Genomic DNA, 19,237 nt, shown 5'->3' on the forward strand with positions numbered 1-19,237 from the left:
GCCTTTGTTATAGTGGCAGATCTAAAATTTTGTATGAGAAGTGACTAAACAGTGATCATAAAAAATCATGGATTGGGTTATGGATCGAGTCAATGATTCGATTTTGAATAAAAAATTAATCATTTTTTATATAAAATTAAATTATAACATAAAATTTCATTAACAATTTAAATTTATGTAAATTTTCAGATTCATCAATATAAATAAACATAACATAGAAAGAAAAATTAACATTAGATTTTCACATTAGGCATAGTAAATTGTGTTCGACTAAATTATAACATAAAATTTTATTAACAATTTAAATTTATATAAGTTTTCAGATTCACTAATATAAATAGATATAAAGTAGAAAGAAAAAATAATATTAGATATTCACATTTGGTATTCTAAATTGTGCTTGATGTGGAAAATAAGTTGTGTTTGATATGATTTCATGCTTTCAAAGGAAAAAAAAAAGTTGAAAAGAAAAAAAGTTGAAAAAAAAAAGGTTTAGTATATTTATAAAGGAGAGAAAAAAAGAAAAGAAAAATAATTCCAAAATTTGGATCTAAAAGGAATTAAACCCAAACCATTAAAAAATAACTTAATTTCTAACCACTACTTCAAAACAACACATTTGATTTGTGTAGGGCGTGGCAAATCTAGATATTTTTAATATTATATATATAGAAATAAAAAAATTAAAAATTTGAGGAGTGGCGACTGCCACCCCCTGCCTTATTACTGTCTCGAGTTTTTGCGTGTTACCTAGTGCAATCTGTTGGATAGGCTGTGATTTGAGCTGTTATGTGCTTTGTTGCTGGATTCGAACTTGCTGTTGCTTTGTTTTCTTGGGGGCTTGTGTTCTGTTATGTGCCTGTGATTTGTTATATGTCTCTTTGGCTTTGGGCTTTTAATCTGCCTGTGCATTGTCTCTGCTCTGTTCTCTTTGGAGACTTTTTCTTATGATTTTTTGCGGCAACAGGATATCTTTTGTACTATTGCTTACCAGGACCATTAGGCTGACACTCTTGTAACTTCTACCATATTAATGAAAATCTTTTGATTAATTGAGTAAAAAAAAATTTATATTTAGTATTATAAGTTTAAATAGAAATAAAATAAAAATATTAGATATTGACTGCATTAAATTTTTTAAAAAAAATTTGATTAAAGTATAGGTAAGTTGAAAATAATTGATAATTTTTTTTAAAAAAAAGATACAAATCGTCCAAATGATTCTCTTACACTTAAGCCAACAAGTCTCAATGTTTCAATTCATGATAAGAGCAATGTGAATAAAAACATTCAAGATTCAATCCTAAAGAAATAGATGGTTTCTAATACATAATTAATAATTGATGAATTTGATTAAGTAAAAAAAAAATTGATGAATTTGAATTTAAGAAACATAATCGAGCACAATTTTTTTAAAAGAGTATTGTAAGTCTTTTTATTTTCTTAATTTATATGTTATATTAAATTATTTTCTATTATCAATATTTTATTTGTTAATTAAGTTTAACATATTGATTTTTAAAGATTTTAACCCTTATTTCTCTGTTTTTGACTTTCAACAAAAGTTGAAACAACTCCGCCCTGATCGTTCCCCAAAGTCTAGAGAGCTCACTGTATACCCCGAATTGCTTAAGCATGCCCCTCCTCGAATTAAACACCCCTGCATCCTGCTACCACTTGCCCTCCTTGAAGCTGTCTGGTCCACATTCTATCTTATAGAAAAGTTCTTGCTCTGCATCCTGCCACCTAGCCTTGATAACCTTTCGTTTGCCGGCCACTCTCCTTCGGATTTTGATTTTTCCTATGAAATTAGCTCTTCTTCTTGTTGACGATTTTATATGAAAAAATTTGATGTTCTTATCTCTCTCGATGAACCGTTTGACTCTTGATTTTTAGCGTCATTCCCTTTCCTCTTCTCTGTACAAAGGCCAAAGTTCCCTTCTCTTCTTAGTTATCACCTCCCTTGTGCCTTCCTCCGCTATCCCCTCTTATATGTCAATGTAGCGTTGTTGAACCACCTTCTGGAAGTGAGGCATGAAAGCCATTAGATTAATGAGTAATCAAGTGAATCCAATGGAATTAAGAATGATATATTTTGTTTATATGCACCTTTTATTTAGATAAAAAAATTATCAAATTTGATTTTTAAAAAATAATAATGAAAATTCATACTAAAAATGGAAAAGGATAAGTTTTACCTTTATACATTATTATCGTAGATAATAAAATGAAAGAAAGTTAAAATTTTATTATATTATTTCTTATGATTTAATTAGTCTATTAATTTAAAAGGGTGAGTTTTACCTTCCTAATTATAAGTTTGATGTATGAAAAGTCAAAAGAAAATATTATTATTATTATTTTATATAACTTTTTATTTAAAAAACCTAATATAATTTATCTTTTCAAAATGTATTGATTTTCACGGAGATTAAGAAAAAATAGTCTATTTTATAACATTGAGAATTTAAATTTCATTTATAAAATTTACGTTAACTTTAGAATATAAGAAAAGTAAAATATTAAGGTTTATATTTTAAAAAGATATGGACATAGTTTTGTAACAATAAAAAATTGAATAAAGAAAATGAAATGGCGAGAGTAAATTTTTAATATAACACTAATTAAAGTCAAAACTTTTATCTTAATTTTCAAGAGAAAAAATAAACATAGAGTATCAAACATGATCACCTTAGCTAGTCAATTTATAAATTAGTATAGAACTTATAAACCCTAGTACTGAGTAGCTGTGTAACTTATATTAATTTTATAAATTAATATGTACTCTCTTTGTCCCCATTTCTTTTATTTTTTGGTACAACTAACTTGGGTAAACGTACATTCATAATATCATTTACGTAATAATCGTCTAATTTCACTCAAAGGTTGTGGAAATTTATATAATTAGCTAACAAATTCACACAAATATTAGTTTTGGTGAACTTGTCTCTCCTTCTCTTGATGGGATTGCAATAGTTATGTTACCTATATGTTTCCAAGTAAATATACAAATTTGGGTCTCTCTGTGTTAGGTGGATTTGACAATACTATTGCATAACAACTTTCATATTTTTACTCAGCTCATCCCAATATTCACTACACTCAATATCTCAAACAAAGGGAAAAATATTGTCAGGTTCTAATTAAGGTTATTTGCAAACATTTTTCTGGAAGAAGAGAGATTTGAACTCATAATCTTTAAGTAGGAGAGATCATACACTAATCAATGAGCCAAATGCTCACGTACCAATCATTTTTCCTTTTAATTCATTGCCACAACAAACCTTGAATTAATTTTCACCACAAAAAGGAAAAAAAAAAAAACCTTAATGTACTCTTCGATTGAGTTGTGAGTTTAATCCAAATATTCCACAAAAAAGAATATGACATTTGCGTTTGCAGTATGCAAAACTCAGGAATGATGATGACTCAGTTGCCATCCCCATCATAAAGCACCATGCTTGGAGAGAACCTGTAATCTAAGGCTTTAACCTATTCTCTGCAAAACTGAAAGTCTGAAATCTGATCAATTTTGAACTGTCAAGATATATGAAATTAACTTCTGTATATTGAAGGAAACGAATTATGGTATGACAAAAAAAAAAAAAAAGGAAAAAGCAACGATATATACAAACATTTCACATGCACTACATCACTAGAATCCAGATACTGGAACAAGTGAAAATGAATAGCTTCAATGCTTTGCTTGATATTGAAAAAGAAAAGATATAAAAATGAATCAGTTAGCTTAGCAGCCTGCTTGGTGCACACAACAATGATCAATGATAGTGGTACTGGAAATTTGGGCTGTGGGAGTGGGGGAACCCACTTTCACATATCCCTTAAACTAAACAGGTGAAATACAGTGCAGCAAAATTATCAAAGGGTCTCTTCTATTCTTACCATAAATGAACCCAAGAATAGAAGACGAGCAGAACTTCACATGGGAGTCACCCTCACTTACGTCACAAGCTGTGGCTCACAGCCCTTAGCAGACGCAATAAAAATTCTAATAATGTAAGAGAGAGAGAGAGAGAGGGATGGTGAAAAACTTTCAACCATAGAGTTGAGGTCAGAAGCAAAACTAGAGTGAAGGGCCCAACCCCAAGATTTCACAAGGCAAATTATAACATGAGAGGCCATCTAATTTTGTTTTTGATGGTTTTCTCCTCCAGTACATTGAATTGCATTGCTTTTCTGAGAGCAACTAAGCACAAGGTCTCATTCAAGGCCATTGCTGGTCACTTTCCAAAATGCCCTTTCATCATCACCCTTCTCTTTTTCCCATACAAGAAGAAATGGAAGGTTAATGGAATCACAAAGTGAACATCAAGCACCCCTCTTTGGCATGCCTACCCTCTCTCCTTTTTTCTACTCCTCCAATAGAAATTTAGCTAAGAAAATTATATATATAGCTTGCTTTTAGAGATCTCTACTAAGAAGGAAACAATAATAATAATAATAATAATAATAAAAAGTAGAAAATAAACCTTGCGTTGGGTGATTGTTAAAGGGTCAATTCTCTATCTATAAACGTCCATCTGCTAAAGCAGCACACTTCCCTTTTTTGCACCTCAAAACTGTTGCTCTAATTAAACTATCTTCATCAAAAGAAGGAGAAGAGTTGAATTCAGGAACTTCTCCTCCTTTGTCTTCCTAATTCAATTCCTTGGTTTCCTTACCAGGTTAGAGCCCATAAACCAAAATCTAACGTAACCAATTAGTATAGGTTGTGTTTTGCTTGTTTTTGGTGTCGTCCAAATTGATCAAAGGCTCAAAAGGTAGTTATCTTTGTTTCAAGTTTATCAAATTTTGAGGTTTGCTTGTTTTCCAGCTTTCAACCACGGAGTTTCCTAATCAAGAACCGGAAAGCTCTTCCCAGAAAAAAATGGGAAGAGGTAAAATTGAGATTAAGCGGATCGAGAACACGACTAATCGACAAGTCACCTTCTGCAAGCGCCGCAATGGATTGCTCAAAAAGGCCTATGAACTGTCTGTGCTTTGTGATGCTGAGGTTGCTCTCATAGTCTTCTCCAGCCGTGGCCGTCTCTATGAATATGCTAACAACAGGTTAATTTGCTTCAATTCCTTTCTTCTTCTAATATTATACTAGTATCTTCTATTTCTTTTTCCGTTTGTTCATCAACAAATTGTTTTCCATGATTGGAGTTGTTATGTATGCTGATGGTTATATGTGTGCAGGTTTCTATTAAAGACATCTTTTTTAAGGACTTTTTCCTTTGCAGTAAAACATAAGATTTTTTTGCAGTTGAGAAATTTCTTTTCTTGGGTGTCTTTCAGTAGATTGAGTTCCTCTAACAAAGATTTACATAGTCCTCCTGACTTCTAATTTTTTGTTTGGTTGTTGTACTTGGTTAGCCTTAATTAGGGCTTGTTTCTTTTCTTTTTTTTTTTTTTTTGGGTCCTTCCTTCTCTAGTTCTCTTCTCATCTCTTTGTTTGATAGATATGCAGATCTGAAATGGTGTAACAGTAGCAGGTTTAAGAGCAACAACTAGGGTTGTAATGATATACGCAGATGGGTGAAAGCAGAGCCTCTTTTTCTTACTTCCTCTCGCTCTCTCTCCACATGTCATCTACCACAGATCACAAGGGGGAAAAAAAAAAAAGTCTGCTACAGCCTACAAACAAAAACTGTGCCACGCTCTCATTAGCCCATTCCTCATATCTCCCATCTCTTTCAATGATTCTTTGAAAACCCATGTCAGTTCAACAAAACACAAGTAAAGTGAACCCTTAAATAGATTAGTCATTGGTGTTCCTTACGCTCGTCGTCACAAATCTTGCTTCAATCAGCTATCTGTCTGTCTGTCAAAGTTAAGGTAAGGGTCTATTCTGATGTGTGACAAAATCAATCACCCAATCAGATCTTAAGTTAGGGTTTTGCCCAAACGGGTATTTCTCTCAACAAGTCTTTACTTATATTCTGCCTGAAGTTTATAGACTAAAGACTATAGGGTTCCTGGATTCTTTGTCTCTTTCTCTAACAATCTTCTTAGCTTCTTTATGGTAAAAGAAACTGCAAAATTTGAAGATTAGGGTTTTAAAACTGAGACCAGTATCTATTAAATTTTCTTAGAACAAATTAAAAGGAATCCTGGGTTTACTCTATTTTTCTTTACCGTTTTGGGTGCACAAGGCTAGGGTTTCCTTAGTTAAGCTTAGCTGTGCTTGTCTTAGTTATACAATATACGAATCTTTGGTCACGTCAGATAAGATTTTTCAGTTCTTCACTACTGACAAATATTGGTGTCAATGATTCCTTTTATTTGGTTTCTCATTTTTATCTTCTCATTGCTTGCTCTTCTTTTCTTTTCTTTTTTATTCTTTTTCAAATCTCAAACTGTGAAACATACCTTGATCACTTTCTCTAGTTTCTTCAACCCTTGATTTCCACACTTGCTTTTTTTTTTTTTCTTTCATTTATGCGGTAACATGCTGCTTCAGGTTTACAATGTATGCATTGTCAACGTGATCATAAAATCTAATGTGAAAGCCTCAAAATCTTAACTATTTCTTTCTGGTAATCAAAACTATCAGACTACATGACCAATGAGTTCTATTGATTGATAGTGTTTTTTTTTTGGGTTTATATGATTTTTTATTATTATTATTATTATTGTTCTGACTTAATTAGGGAAAGAGAAAAAGAAAATGAACGGGAAACAAACCAAGGCTTTCATTTTTTGGGAAAAAAAGTTGTTGAGTTTAATGGCTTTATGTGCTTCACCATTTCTATGCCACAAACTCTGAAACAAAGATATAAAAAAGATCTCAACAAAACTCATTCATACAAATTTATGAATATCAACAGAAGTCAGGCATTTCTTGTGTATAAATATATAAGAAAAAGAGAAAAAAAATATATAATATCACAAGAGAGAGAGATAAAGTTGAAGTGACGGAGAGGCGGGGGAAGGGAGAAAAAGGGTACGAACCAATGGGGTTCTCTGCACTTTCTTGGAGCGTGCAGCATAGGCTGCTGCCTGCACCTGGTTTTTTCTCTGATTTCAACTCAGTCAGTGAGTTCCCAGGCACCCAAAGTTACAAATTCTTTTCATGCAATTTCATTTTGAAAAAAAGAAACCATATTTTAGTAATACTACTAGTATAAAAACCAAAGATATTTCATAGCATGTTGGGTTTTAGCATTGGTTGATCTGCGTACCAGAGGATTTTTCTGGTCAATACATGTTGTGAAATGGCTTGGTGACACTTTTCATCGACATGAAGTGAAAAGGATTCCAGCCAATCATATTGGGGGATCTTGTGCCAGAGTGGCTGAGGCAACCAATCAATAGCTCGACGAAATTAAGGAAACAGCTAGTTACTATGGGAAACGTGCTGCGTTAGTTTCTGCTGCGGTGGTTGGCCTATCCATTTTCCCAGTATTTTCCCTACCTCTCTTTTCTTTATTTTTTTTTCTTTAATCGAAAATTTCATAAGATGAACTATGGATAATCTAAACCAAATTATTTTTTACTTCTATTATAATCCTACTACTAAATTTCATTTTTCCTTCTTAAACACTTACAACTCTTATTTCTTTTACCTTTCATATTAATTTTTATTTTTTTATATTAAAAGCTATGAGTTTATCAATGATATGAATTTTTAAATGACTTAAAAGTCAAAATATTTTTCTTAATCTCTGTGTCAAGTCAAAAGTGGATATTTAATTTGAAAGGGAGGGAATAATTAAGATCAAACTTGAACAATATTATTTGTAAGATTGGCAAATGTAAACAATATTATTCATCCTAACTCAGCACTATGCAGACAGAACATAGTTTTGTTTTCCCAAAAGTTGATGGCTTTGATCTAAATATTTGGGTTTGGAAAGTCAAGGATTGTTGTGTGTAGATTTGGTAATTTTAGACACAACACATTAACACGATACGAAAAAACATGTGATTAAATAGATTTGGGTTTAGTCTTAATATATTTCATGTCTAATTGTATATGACACATTTAAGACACGAAAATTTTCGTATCTTAACGTGTCATATACGAGTAATACGTTTAAAACACGTTTAAACATGTTTAATTAATCGTGTTATAGTGTTTAAACGTATAAACGTATTTAGTCATGTTATCATGTTTAAACATGTATACGTAACACGTTTATCAACTTGTTAAAAATTAATAGTCAAAAATTGTTTTAGCTTTACTTAAATAATTTTAAACAATTATTTTAATAAAATTTTTAAATTTTATAAAGATACTAATGTAATTATGCCATGCCCAAGCCCTAATTTTGAATTTTATTTTTTTATATTTGATGTTATTATTATTTTATCTTGTTATAATTGTTTTTATAATTATTGATTTTAAATTTAAATAATAAAATTATATTTAATTATAAATATTTTTATTTAATCGTATTATTAATCATGTCATGTCGTATATTGACATATTTAACAAACGTGTTAATCATGTCGTGTTATATTACATGGTTATTAAACGTATACATATACGTATTTTAGATTTAAGACACGAATATTATTCGTGTTGTATTCATGTTTAACCTTAATGTGTTTCGTGTCTGATTGTATTTGATACGTTTAAGATACGAAAACACGAATTACTAAGTCTACTTGTGTGTATCTAAAGACATATACAGTGAAAAACATAATATGAAAGTAGAAAGTATTAGTAAAATTATTTGGCATCAGCTCAATAAACACTATTGCACTTTATAACGTACAAAAGGGAGATCAATTTGAAGTTTTCTTTTGATATTTGTCATTAGATAAGGAATATTTAGGCTCTATCTATTTTCTTCTCTACTGTTGCTTCATATCTGTATAACTTTGTTTTTGAAAGTTAAGCTCTTTCATTAATTCACGAAAGGAAGGAATGCTGTGGTGAGTCCTTGACGTCGAGATGTTGTGAAGACATGAAGACATTGTTAAACACACCAATCATAGCAAGGCTAGAAACCCCACTAAGGTGAACACTAATCTTGGCAAGGTTAAAAAATCACACTAAGGTGAATAATGGTCAAAATCTCACTTTGGTTGGCCAAACCAAAGATACTAAAATCTCTTACTCTTCTAAAAAGAGCCTAGAGAATATAAGCACTCTTACTTAATAAAAAAAATATTCTTTATTAATTCTTGATTTGAATGTGTCTAACAATTAATCCAAGAGGGCTTTATATAGCTATTTTTAAGAAGAAAGCTTTCTTACTTTTCTTATGTGGGATTATTATAATTTTTAAATAAATAAATATATAAGAAAATAGTCTAACCTAACTTAATGCGTAAGTAACTTAAATAATATACTCCTTTATCATTCTCCCTAGATTGGAAAAAAATAAAATCGCCTACACTAGTTCTCTTATCTATATCAAAGATCTTTCACATCTAACACTTCTTTAATAACTCCAACCTCAGTAATTGGAAGGTGTTAAACTTAAGCGTCTATAGTAGATGCAATCCCATCAAATCCATCAAATGGATACAAATTCGAAACATTGAAAATAGGATTGATTTGTAACTTAGGTGGCAATTCAATTAAGTAAGCATTTGAATTGATTTTCTTTAGCACCTTACAAGGTCCAAACTCTTTAGACTTGAGCTTGTGATAAGTACCCTTAAGAAATCTTTCTTGCCTCAAGTGCACAAGTACTTGATCACCTTCCTCAAATTCCAAATGTGATAAGCAAATAACATCACCAACCATTCAAATAATCCATCCAGTGTTTTGAAGGTTGTTTTCCATTCATCTTCACTCTTCATTCTAATTTGATGATATCCACTTTTCAAATCAATCTTTACAAAAACATTGAAACCGACAAGTTGATCAAACATCTCATCTAATCAAGGAATAGGAAAACGATACTTCACTGTGATCTTGTTTATGACACGGCTATCCACACATATCCTCCATGAGCTACTGACTTGTGTTTGTACCACCAAGAACTCACTTTGTGCATGATGAACATCAATTTCCTCTATCTCCTCATCATATTCATCATAAACTGGTTCTAATTTTTCTCAATCCAAATAATCCTCCGCATGTAACTTCCCGTGAAAATCAACTACTTCAATCTTGACTTTTCCACCACTTAAATCAAGAGCGTGTAGTAATTGGTCCTTCAATCCAACTCTTGCTGCTTGATTTACAAGTCCATCTTTATCACTGGACCTATTATTGTTAATTTGAGTAGCATCACGTCTTGCGAGTTGCTCTTGTAATTTTTAAACTTGAGGACGTAATTCCTCTACCTCGATCTTGTAAACATCTCTTTGACGATTTTGGCGTCTTGACGACATTTTGTTGTATAGTGATGACAATGTGGTGATGCAGAATAAAAAAAAATGACAGAACTATAAAACAAAAAAAGAAACAGAATTACTCGAACAAGGGGAGTCGAAACTCGATAGGAACCTGAACTATGTAGTGAACAATGATCCTCCTGCTCTGATACCAAACTAACGTCGAGATGTTGTGAAGACACCGAGACATTGTAAAACACACCAATCGTGGCGAGGTTAGATACCCTACTAAGGTGAACACTAATCTTGGCAAGGTTAGAAAACCCCACTAAAGTGAATAATGGCTAAAATCCCACTTTGGTTAGTCAAACCAAAAATACTAAAATCTCTTACTCTTTCAAAAAGAGCCTAGAGAAAATAAGCACTGCTCCTTACTAAAGAAAATATTTTTTATTAATTCTCAACTTGAATATGTCTAACAATTAACCCAAGAGGGTTTTATATGACTATTCCTAAGCAGCAAGCTTTCTTACTTTTCTTATATGGGATTATTACAATTTTTAAATAAATAAATATATAAGGAAATAACCTAACTTCCTTTGAGTACAAATAAAGTAAAAGATAACTTAATCTAATCAAAGTTAATGCACAAGTAACCTAAATAATAAAATCTTGTGCAAGTCCTACATTTAGACCATGAGACGCTTCCTAGGATTCATCCTCCAAAAGCTGTACAATTGGTGCCCTCTGTCTTGAAGATTTTCTAACATCAAATTTGCCCTGTTATAACCATCCCTATGCAGAAGTGTCCCTGACACTGCAAAAATATATACCCAGCAGAGTCCGATTGCTATCACTAACACACAAAATGATGATCCAAAATCAGGAGGCTTCCACGTTGTAGTGCACATGAAACCGATTTCATTAGTTGAATGTTAGACAGTTAGAGGCATCCTTTCTGCAAGGGAACTTTTCATTGTCCAACGGCCTCTAGAAAAAATATATAAATGACTAGAAGTTTTCTTAAGATTGCCCACATAGATATGACAATTACTGCATATTATTTGTTGAGGAAAAGGTTGGTGGAGTAACTTGCTTCTCTGGTTCTGGCGTGTCCATTAATTGGCAAGGACAAGAATGTTTTGTTTCAATTCCTTAAACGTCATTCTCTACAGGTTACTCTTTGGTTGCAACTAGGGTCACTGAGGGGCCGGATCACTTGTCATTATTGTACTTGAACCAGACCTTTCATTTGTGTGCTACTGTATCGAATTCTTTCTGCCCTAATGTCCCTTTTTTCCACTCATTTCCTTAAGAGTCTTGAGATGCAATTCTCTTTGGAAATTTTTATAGTAGTTTTTGAATGCGCTGAGTGATTAAATCTTGGCACTTTTGTTTCACTTCATTTCAGTAAGACATGATTATGAATAACTCATTCTCATCTATTACTTGTCTCATAGCAAGATATTAAGATATCTTAGGTTAAAAGAAAAGTGTTATGTCTAATACACAGTTAATATATGATTTTATATAGTGTCAGTTAACTACGACTCATCACTTTAAGGTTTACATTCATTAATAATGATTTTAAAAAATTTTTTATGAGATTAGGAGTTGTGATTAACTCATACGGTGTAGATTTATAAACTAATGGTGCACCATCAAATACTTGCTGTTACGAAAATTTAATTCATGGCATGAACTTGAGGGAAGTCAAAGATGATGGTTGTTTACACCGAAAAGGGCTATATTTAAATTTGAAAATGAATGGACAAGCATATTCTGGTGTAGACAACTCCTGATCCCAAGGACACGCATGTTCAATTGACACTATTTCTTTCTCATGCTCTTTCTACATGTTTCTTTAGCCTCATGATTATATAATATTCCCCCTTATCTATGACCCGGACTGTTTTGTTTTTTTCAGATGTTGTTCTAAATAAAATACAAAATATCTTGCATCATTTGTATATGGTTTTGTATATATACCCAAAAAAATTGTCTGTTAGGGCCTCATCAATCACATTTGTCTGAAGAATGAATTCAACATCTCAGGCTAATGTATGAATTGCTAATAAGAGAACAAAGATATAGAGATGTGTTGAAATTACCTGGCCTATCGGTCCTGCAGTTGTCTCTTGCAAAGAGAGTGCGAAATTCTTAGGCCTTTTGGCATGACAAGAAAGCCTGATAGATAATCAGTAGCCACCACAAATTTTTCCATTGTGTTGGTACTCTTATTCCATCTTACTATTCTTGTGTAAGAAGCCAGTCTTCCAAAGTTCCACTTGTAAGTCATGAAATGCATGAACAGTGTGCATTAATTTTCAGGTGTTATGTTCATTGGATCCACTATTAGTAGTTTCCTCTTCCAATTCTCTGTATTCTGTTTCTTACATTTAGTTCTTGTCAAATCATGATCAACATTAAAAAAACGTATTACATTATTACATTATTCATAGGAAAGTACTGTATTCAAATTTTTTAGACTCTGTTTAGTTGATATTTTTACTATTTATATTTTATTTTTTAAAAAATAAATAATAAAAATATCAATCAAATAAAGTTTTAATATTTTTATCAGCGTCATCTATATGCTTCATTTTTTACAATATTTTTCCTATTAGTTTTGGCATAGTAAACACTTAAGGCTGAAGTGTTTATCTAAAAATGTTTTGAAGGTGATTATCTAAAAATAATTCATTATCTAAAGATAGGTTACTTCAGTATTAGTGCTTATGTTAACTTTATCTTCCCAGGGCTCATTTGTTACCATTCAAAGGCTTTTTGCGGCTTTCCATTTTACCACTGAGTGATTCTAAAGCTCTTAGCTATGGCATTCTAAGTTCAGGAACTAGTGTTTTGATTTTTTTTTTTTTTAAGATAAGATTTAAATTAATTTCCAAGTGAATCTATTGGTGGATTATTGAAGTTTATTGAATTGATGAGGTTATATTTTCCCCACGAGCATTTAGTGAAATATGCTTTATTCTTCAAATAGTCCACCTGATTAGAAAAGTGAACCCTTTTAATACTTGACTAGCTTTCTTCTGTTACATATGTGTAACTTCTATGAATAATATCAAGTGCTAGTAAGGTTTTTAAGCATGATGAATGAGATAGTGCTTTTGTGATCAGACAATATAGAACCTCATTCATATAACCTGAGGTACTGTTGATAACTTTGCAGTGTCAGAACAACAATTGACAGATACAAGAAAGCATGTGCAGATGCATCAAACCCAGGATCTGTTGCTGAAGCTAACACTCAGGCAAGTTCGATATAATTTAGCTAATGAAGTAAATTAAAAATGGTCTTTCATTGAACAAACTAATGGCTGAGTTTTTTTCATCAGAAACTCTTAAGATGCTTTCATTTCATCCTTTCTTGTAGTATCTTTTTTACAGCTTATGTATAACCACTTCCTTTAGGACCCTTTTCTGCAAAAATATTTCTGCATTATATAGCTTATAAACTAAGAACTGCTCTGTGAAGTTAAATCAACTTACACAACTACAATTAGGAAATAAGAGCAAAAGGATATTACAAGCATGAGTTGTACCTGAATGCTGAAATGATAATGTTCAGAGCTACTTTTTTGTTTGTAGGTGGCCTTAAACAATTCTTGTTATAAGCTTGTGAAAACCGATTGAAAGTTAATTCAATTAACACTTTAAGCAAGCATGTTGCTGTGGGCTTTCTATATGGTGATCAATACAAGTTTATACTTAACAGAAAATTCTTTGTTATGAACAGTCCCTTTATGTATGGAACTTGGAGCATATCACAAACCGAAAGCCATTCAGTTTCATGATTTATGAACCAGAATCTTTCTCATTTACTTCCAAACCCTCAACCCCTAACCACATTATAAGGGAGTTGGCCTCTGAGTAATGACTATTGAGAAGAGGCAATGGACCAACTCAAGGTTTAAAATTACAATAATATTTTAGTAAAAGATATTTTCACCCTATATTCTTTGAATTTCGTCTCACAAATAAAAACAAAAACAAAAGAACTGGAGATGTTTAATGAAAATGTCTATGAATGCTTATGGATATCCATTAAATTGTTATTTATAAAAGATAAAAAGTTTTACATGTGAATAAAATAGAAAAATAATTAAAGAGTTTTATTTAGTTATAAGCTCATGGTCTCATTTAATAGACAAATAGTGAATAATCAAAGAGAAACCATGGTAGAGCCTTTATGAATTGAGTGGAATAATAGATTTTTTTTAAATTTTAAGTATATAAATATCTATATTTATATGTGTGTGCGCATGTACGTGTATATAACTATATTTATGTCCACTATTTTAAAATTTTGATCTCATTACTTGAAAATTATAAAAAAAAAAAAGATTATCTAATCTTCTTAACTCCACCTTTAACCGCATATGGTTGTACTAGTTTAAATGGGGATTTAAAAGAATTGCTGTTGTGCAATGGGAAAATCTTGAGAAAACCCCACGCTTCCCATGAAACGAAGCCAATATTATACTTGGCCAATACGCAGCTATAGTTTCCATATATATATATATCAATCTGTTTGCATTTTTTGGCTGATAAAAATTTATAATATATAACTGCCTGAGGCTATTGAGTGTCCTTTTGGCTATTGTATATATAACAGATATTATGCCACAATTGATTATGCTATCCTCACCTATAAGTATAGACATGGAAAGAAAAGAAAGGGAGAGGAAGGTAAGAATCTTAAGGGGTAATTTTTTTTTTTTTTTTTTTTTTTGCTCAAACAAAGTCTATTTTATTAGTAAGAAGATAGCTGCAAAAGTCCCACAGTTCAAATCCTTGAACTGGAACAAAATTTCGCCAATGAGCGCCTAAATCTTAATTGGTAAATTGCCTTCCACTTTTGAAGAGAAATGCAGAAATCATGTTGAGCAGTTATAGCTGGTTGGATGGGAAATTAAGTCACTACTTAAAGAAGCCTTCCTGACAAATCAAGTGATGAATATCAACAAATTCCATCGTGTTTCCTGAAAATACTACTAACATGGTTTTGCAACTCATTCTATGGGGTATTTCCTATCAGCGATTGTGTCTTCAAAATATGTTTCTCGTGTGGTCATCTCAGATTTGTCGTTTAAAACATAGAATGCTTTGAGATGCTGCATCTTGCACTAATATAAAGCATATTTCTGTAATTAAGTGTCTAGCTTCAAGCCCACCTGTTGCATGTTTGGTCAAGCTAAAACTTTGGCGTTGTTAGTCATTTTAATCAGACATGTATTGGGATCCCCATATTCAGGGCTTGCACTAGCAGCTATTAAGTACTTCCCAAGTAGAATTCATTTTGAACTTGTGCTTCTGCATGTGTCCTCACAAGAGTAGTTCCTCTTGAGTCTTAACACTTGACAGTTACTCAGGTATCCCAAAAACTTATGCTTATAGAAGTATAGTAAACCCTTTTTTCTAATGGGATTATCGATTTCGAGTAGTATAACTCTAATGCTTGCTTAACCCTGATACCATCTCTATTTATAAATCACCTCAGTTTTACCAACAAGAAGCCTCCAAACTCCGGCGACAAATTCGCGATGTCCAGAACATGAACAGGTAATATCTAGGTGTATATATTATTTGGTTTTCAAGCTCACTCAAAGATATAGTCCATGGTATTTTTGTTTCCTTTTTCCTGTTCAGTTTCCTTCTTGATACATTCTCTACTGGAAAAGTTTCATCAATGATGTTTCTTCCAGGCATATCCTTGGTGAGGCTCTTAGCACTTTGACTTTTAAGGAACTCAAGAACCTGGAGGGAAGACTAGAGAAAGGAATTAGTAGAATCAGATCCAAAAAGGTTTAGTGCTTCATCCAGGGTGTTGTGGAATATATATTAAAGTCTTGCATCCTTTCCTTGTTCTTTATTTATTATTATTAATTTCATTCAAGAAAATTTCCTTATTCACTGACATTATTAAACTCTACCAGAACGAATTACTATTTGCAGAAATCGAGTTCATGCAAAAGAGGGTAAATTTTCATCCCTTCTTTAATTATCATCATTTTTATTGTTATATATATTCCTGTTAACTCTTGAAGATACTATATCATAATTGATATGAATAATGAAACAAACTCAGTTATTGATTGATGCAAACAAGTAATTTGAGGCAGTTTTTGTTGTGCTCATTTGATCACTTCTTTCAAAGCAGGATGATAACGCCCTTATAGCGGCTTGCAGGTCACTCAAACCTCTACAAACTCAGAAGATTTAGGAATATCAAACACCAACCATTCTGACAGATTAGATTGTTCTCCTTCAGAATCTTTTACCAAAGCAAAAATATAAAAAGAGACGAATATTATAAAATAGTATTTTACAAAGTATGAATAGTACCGAATAGTGTTAACTAGTTGTAAATACAGGGCCAACTTCAGCTTGGGCAGTTAAGATCCATAAGGAAAAACTTTAAAGGTAGTTACTGTGAATTTCAATTTATGCCAAAATTAACCATGAAACTCTTGATAGGGTTGACTGCAGTACATGCCTGCAACTTAAATCAATTATAACATGACAAGTGGCTTGCTTGCAGATGCTTGTACCAGTGAATCTTTAGGCTCACACACTGTTGTTTCAGTATTTTTAATGAAATTTTATTTTGGCTGAGCAAAAATAAAAAAACATAACAAGTGGCTAAGTCTTTCTGGTTGGTCTTGTAGATGATCCTGCAACTCCTAGGTAATCCGAACTACTTTAACCAGTTATAATGGCTCACTGCTTTGGAGCGAACTTGACATGTTCATGGCTTGGCTTCTCCATGTTCAACCTGTATGCAGATTAGGCTTTGAGTTACTGTGTTAGTGGTAACAAACAATTAAGAATATATTGAAAAAGTAGGTTCTCTGAGTCCTAAAATGGACTTGAACGTCCTTGCCAGACCCAGATTCGCTAGTACATTGAACTCTAATTTGCTTGTGATGCATAGATCAAACGCTCATGGTTCAATCAAAGTCCTCTTCTTATTAACAATTGTAAGTGCATATTTTGTAGGAAGTTGAGCTGCAGAATGATAACATGTACCTGCGAGCAAAGGTATACTCTCTCTCTTGCCCTCTTTCAATCATAAATGGAGGGATTTAGATGTAATCATACCAGTAAATGTCGGATGATGCAGATAGCTGAAAATGAAAGAGCGCAACAACAGCAGCAGCAACAAGCGAACCTGATACAAGGATCTGTCTTCCAGGCTGTGACTTCACAACCCTATAATCGGAACTTTCTCCCCGTAAACCTCCTGGAACCCAGTAATGATTACTCCAGCCAAGACCAAACTGCTCTCCAACTTGTATAAGGTTCTGTCTTCCATCTACAATTAAATGTTAGACTCTACCACCATTAACCAAGATTACATGTGGCGTATCAAATATGCATTTGCTTAATTACTATGAAACAGAAGGACATACTGGCAGAAGTTATCCAGAAAGTGTTAAGTAAAAAGCAGTGAATTGAATGGAAAGACCATTCACATGTGTATGTAGTCATAGAAGAATTGACATGGTGCAAACTAAAAATGTAGCATTGGCGGAAGTCTGGAACCATACATACCATGCATAGTATGCTATTCAACCATTAACTTTGAAGCATTAAACAGTCTAATGTGTAAGGTTATTGCCTCATGTCTTGCAATTTGTTGTGTTTCATAATAGGTAATTTGATTCTGCATGACAGCACGCATTGGATAAATATTGCTATTTGATCATTCCCATATTCATTACTACAATACATATGAATAGGTACATATTCTGATTCATATTTCTTTTTGGGACTTTTTGGTTGCAGATGACATACAAGTAGGTGGCCAAGTTCTGCCAACTTTATCTCTGCTTAAGCATATAAGCTTGGACGTATGTATAGTTTGTAAACAGTTAAAAACTAGTTGTTATCATGAAACTAAGGAACTTAGATTATCATCAGTACTGGACTCCCTTTTTTAACTATTTTATTGCGGAAAGGATTATTCTTGTATTATGCTCCCAAACACTAGATAACATGGTTGATTTTTCATCCCTTATCTTCTCCTTCGCTTATTTGTTCTACGAAAACGCTAGATTGAATGCTGTCACATGATTAGTTATTTGATTTGGCATAGACTTGTTCAACCTGCATATATATATATATAGCAAAGCTTCTCTCTGAAACAGCAAATATAAATCAATCACAGTTCAAGGGGAACCAATATCATATTGTTCTCCCCTCTGAATGCGTATATTTGTGTAACAAAAATACTTGAGGAAGTATTATATCCTGATGTAAGCACATCTTTAACAGATTCATTCATGACATTTATGGATACGCAGTTGACATGAATCATGATATGTTCCTCATTTTAGGTTTATGTTTCATCAAAGTCTCAGATATTCTACTACTAAAAGGAGTCAACTAGAGATTATGAGAACAACCCGTTTCTAATTTATAGACATTTATATGTTTTAGAGAGCAAAATTTGATCAAAAAAGAAAAAGAACGATGTTGCGGGTATGCATTGGCAATTGTTCTTCCTGCAAGAGTGTAGGAGAAAAGGAGAATAATGAGATATGGTTAGTGTTCTAACTCTACATCCTCACCCAATTCAGCATTCACTTTCCTTGATTCGAATTAACCATTTCTACGATCAATTAATCTCGCATAAAGTAGACTTTGATTGCTTTAACGCGACTTATAATAACATGGAAGGGAGACATCAAAGGGATTTTACAGTGAAATAACACTATTTTTACCCAAAATTTTCAAATTCTGTGCTTGCTGTCTATGGTCTGTATGTTGCAAATCTGCTGCTGTAGTAGTGTCTGCCCATGGTTACCAGACTTTTAAATCCAACCCAATTAGTAAAAGAAAAGAATACTGACTTTTGCTTCCACAAATAAATTCTTTTATTATTATTATTATTATACTCGACCAAGCCATTAAAATATATTTTTTTTGTTGGATTAAGAACTTAATTTAGATGAAAACTGTTAAAAGTGAA

The 19,237-nt window shown here is 32.3% G+C and overlaps 1 protein-coding gene across 1 annotated transcript; it reads left to right on the forward strand.

Moving 5' to 3' along the window:
• The first annotated feature begins 4,840 nt into the window (after positions 1-4,840).
• On the forward strand, positions 4,841-18,283 carry SHP1 (K-box region and MADS-box transcription factor family protein). The gene is made up of 8 exons (XM_007048764.3): positions 4,841-5,070; positions 13,433-13,514; positions 15,764-15,825; positions 15,969-16,068; positions 16,200-16,241; positions 17,263-17,304; positions 17,387-17,564; positions 18,052-18,283. Exons 1-7 carry the CDS (start codon positions 4,889-4,891, stop codon positions 17,561-17,563), a joined length of 687 nt encoding a protein of 228 aa, XP_007048826.1. The 5' UTR covers positions 4,841-4,888; the 3' UTR covers position 17,564; positions 18,052-18,283.
• Positions 18,284-19,237: the final 954 nt, after the last annotated feature.

The sequence above is a fragment of the Theobroma cacao genome, chromosome 1 (genome assembly GCF_053813885.1).
Source record: "Theobroma cacao isolate CCN51 chromosome 1, ASM5381388v1, whole genome shotgun sequence".
Classification (NCBI taxonomy): domain Eukaryota; kingdom Viridiplantae; phylum Streptophyta; class Magnoliopsida; order Malvales; family Malvaceae; genus Theobroma; species Theobroma cacao.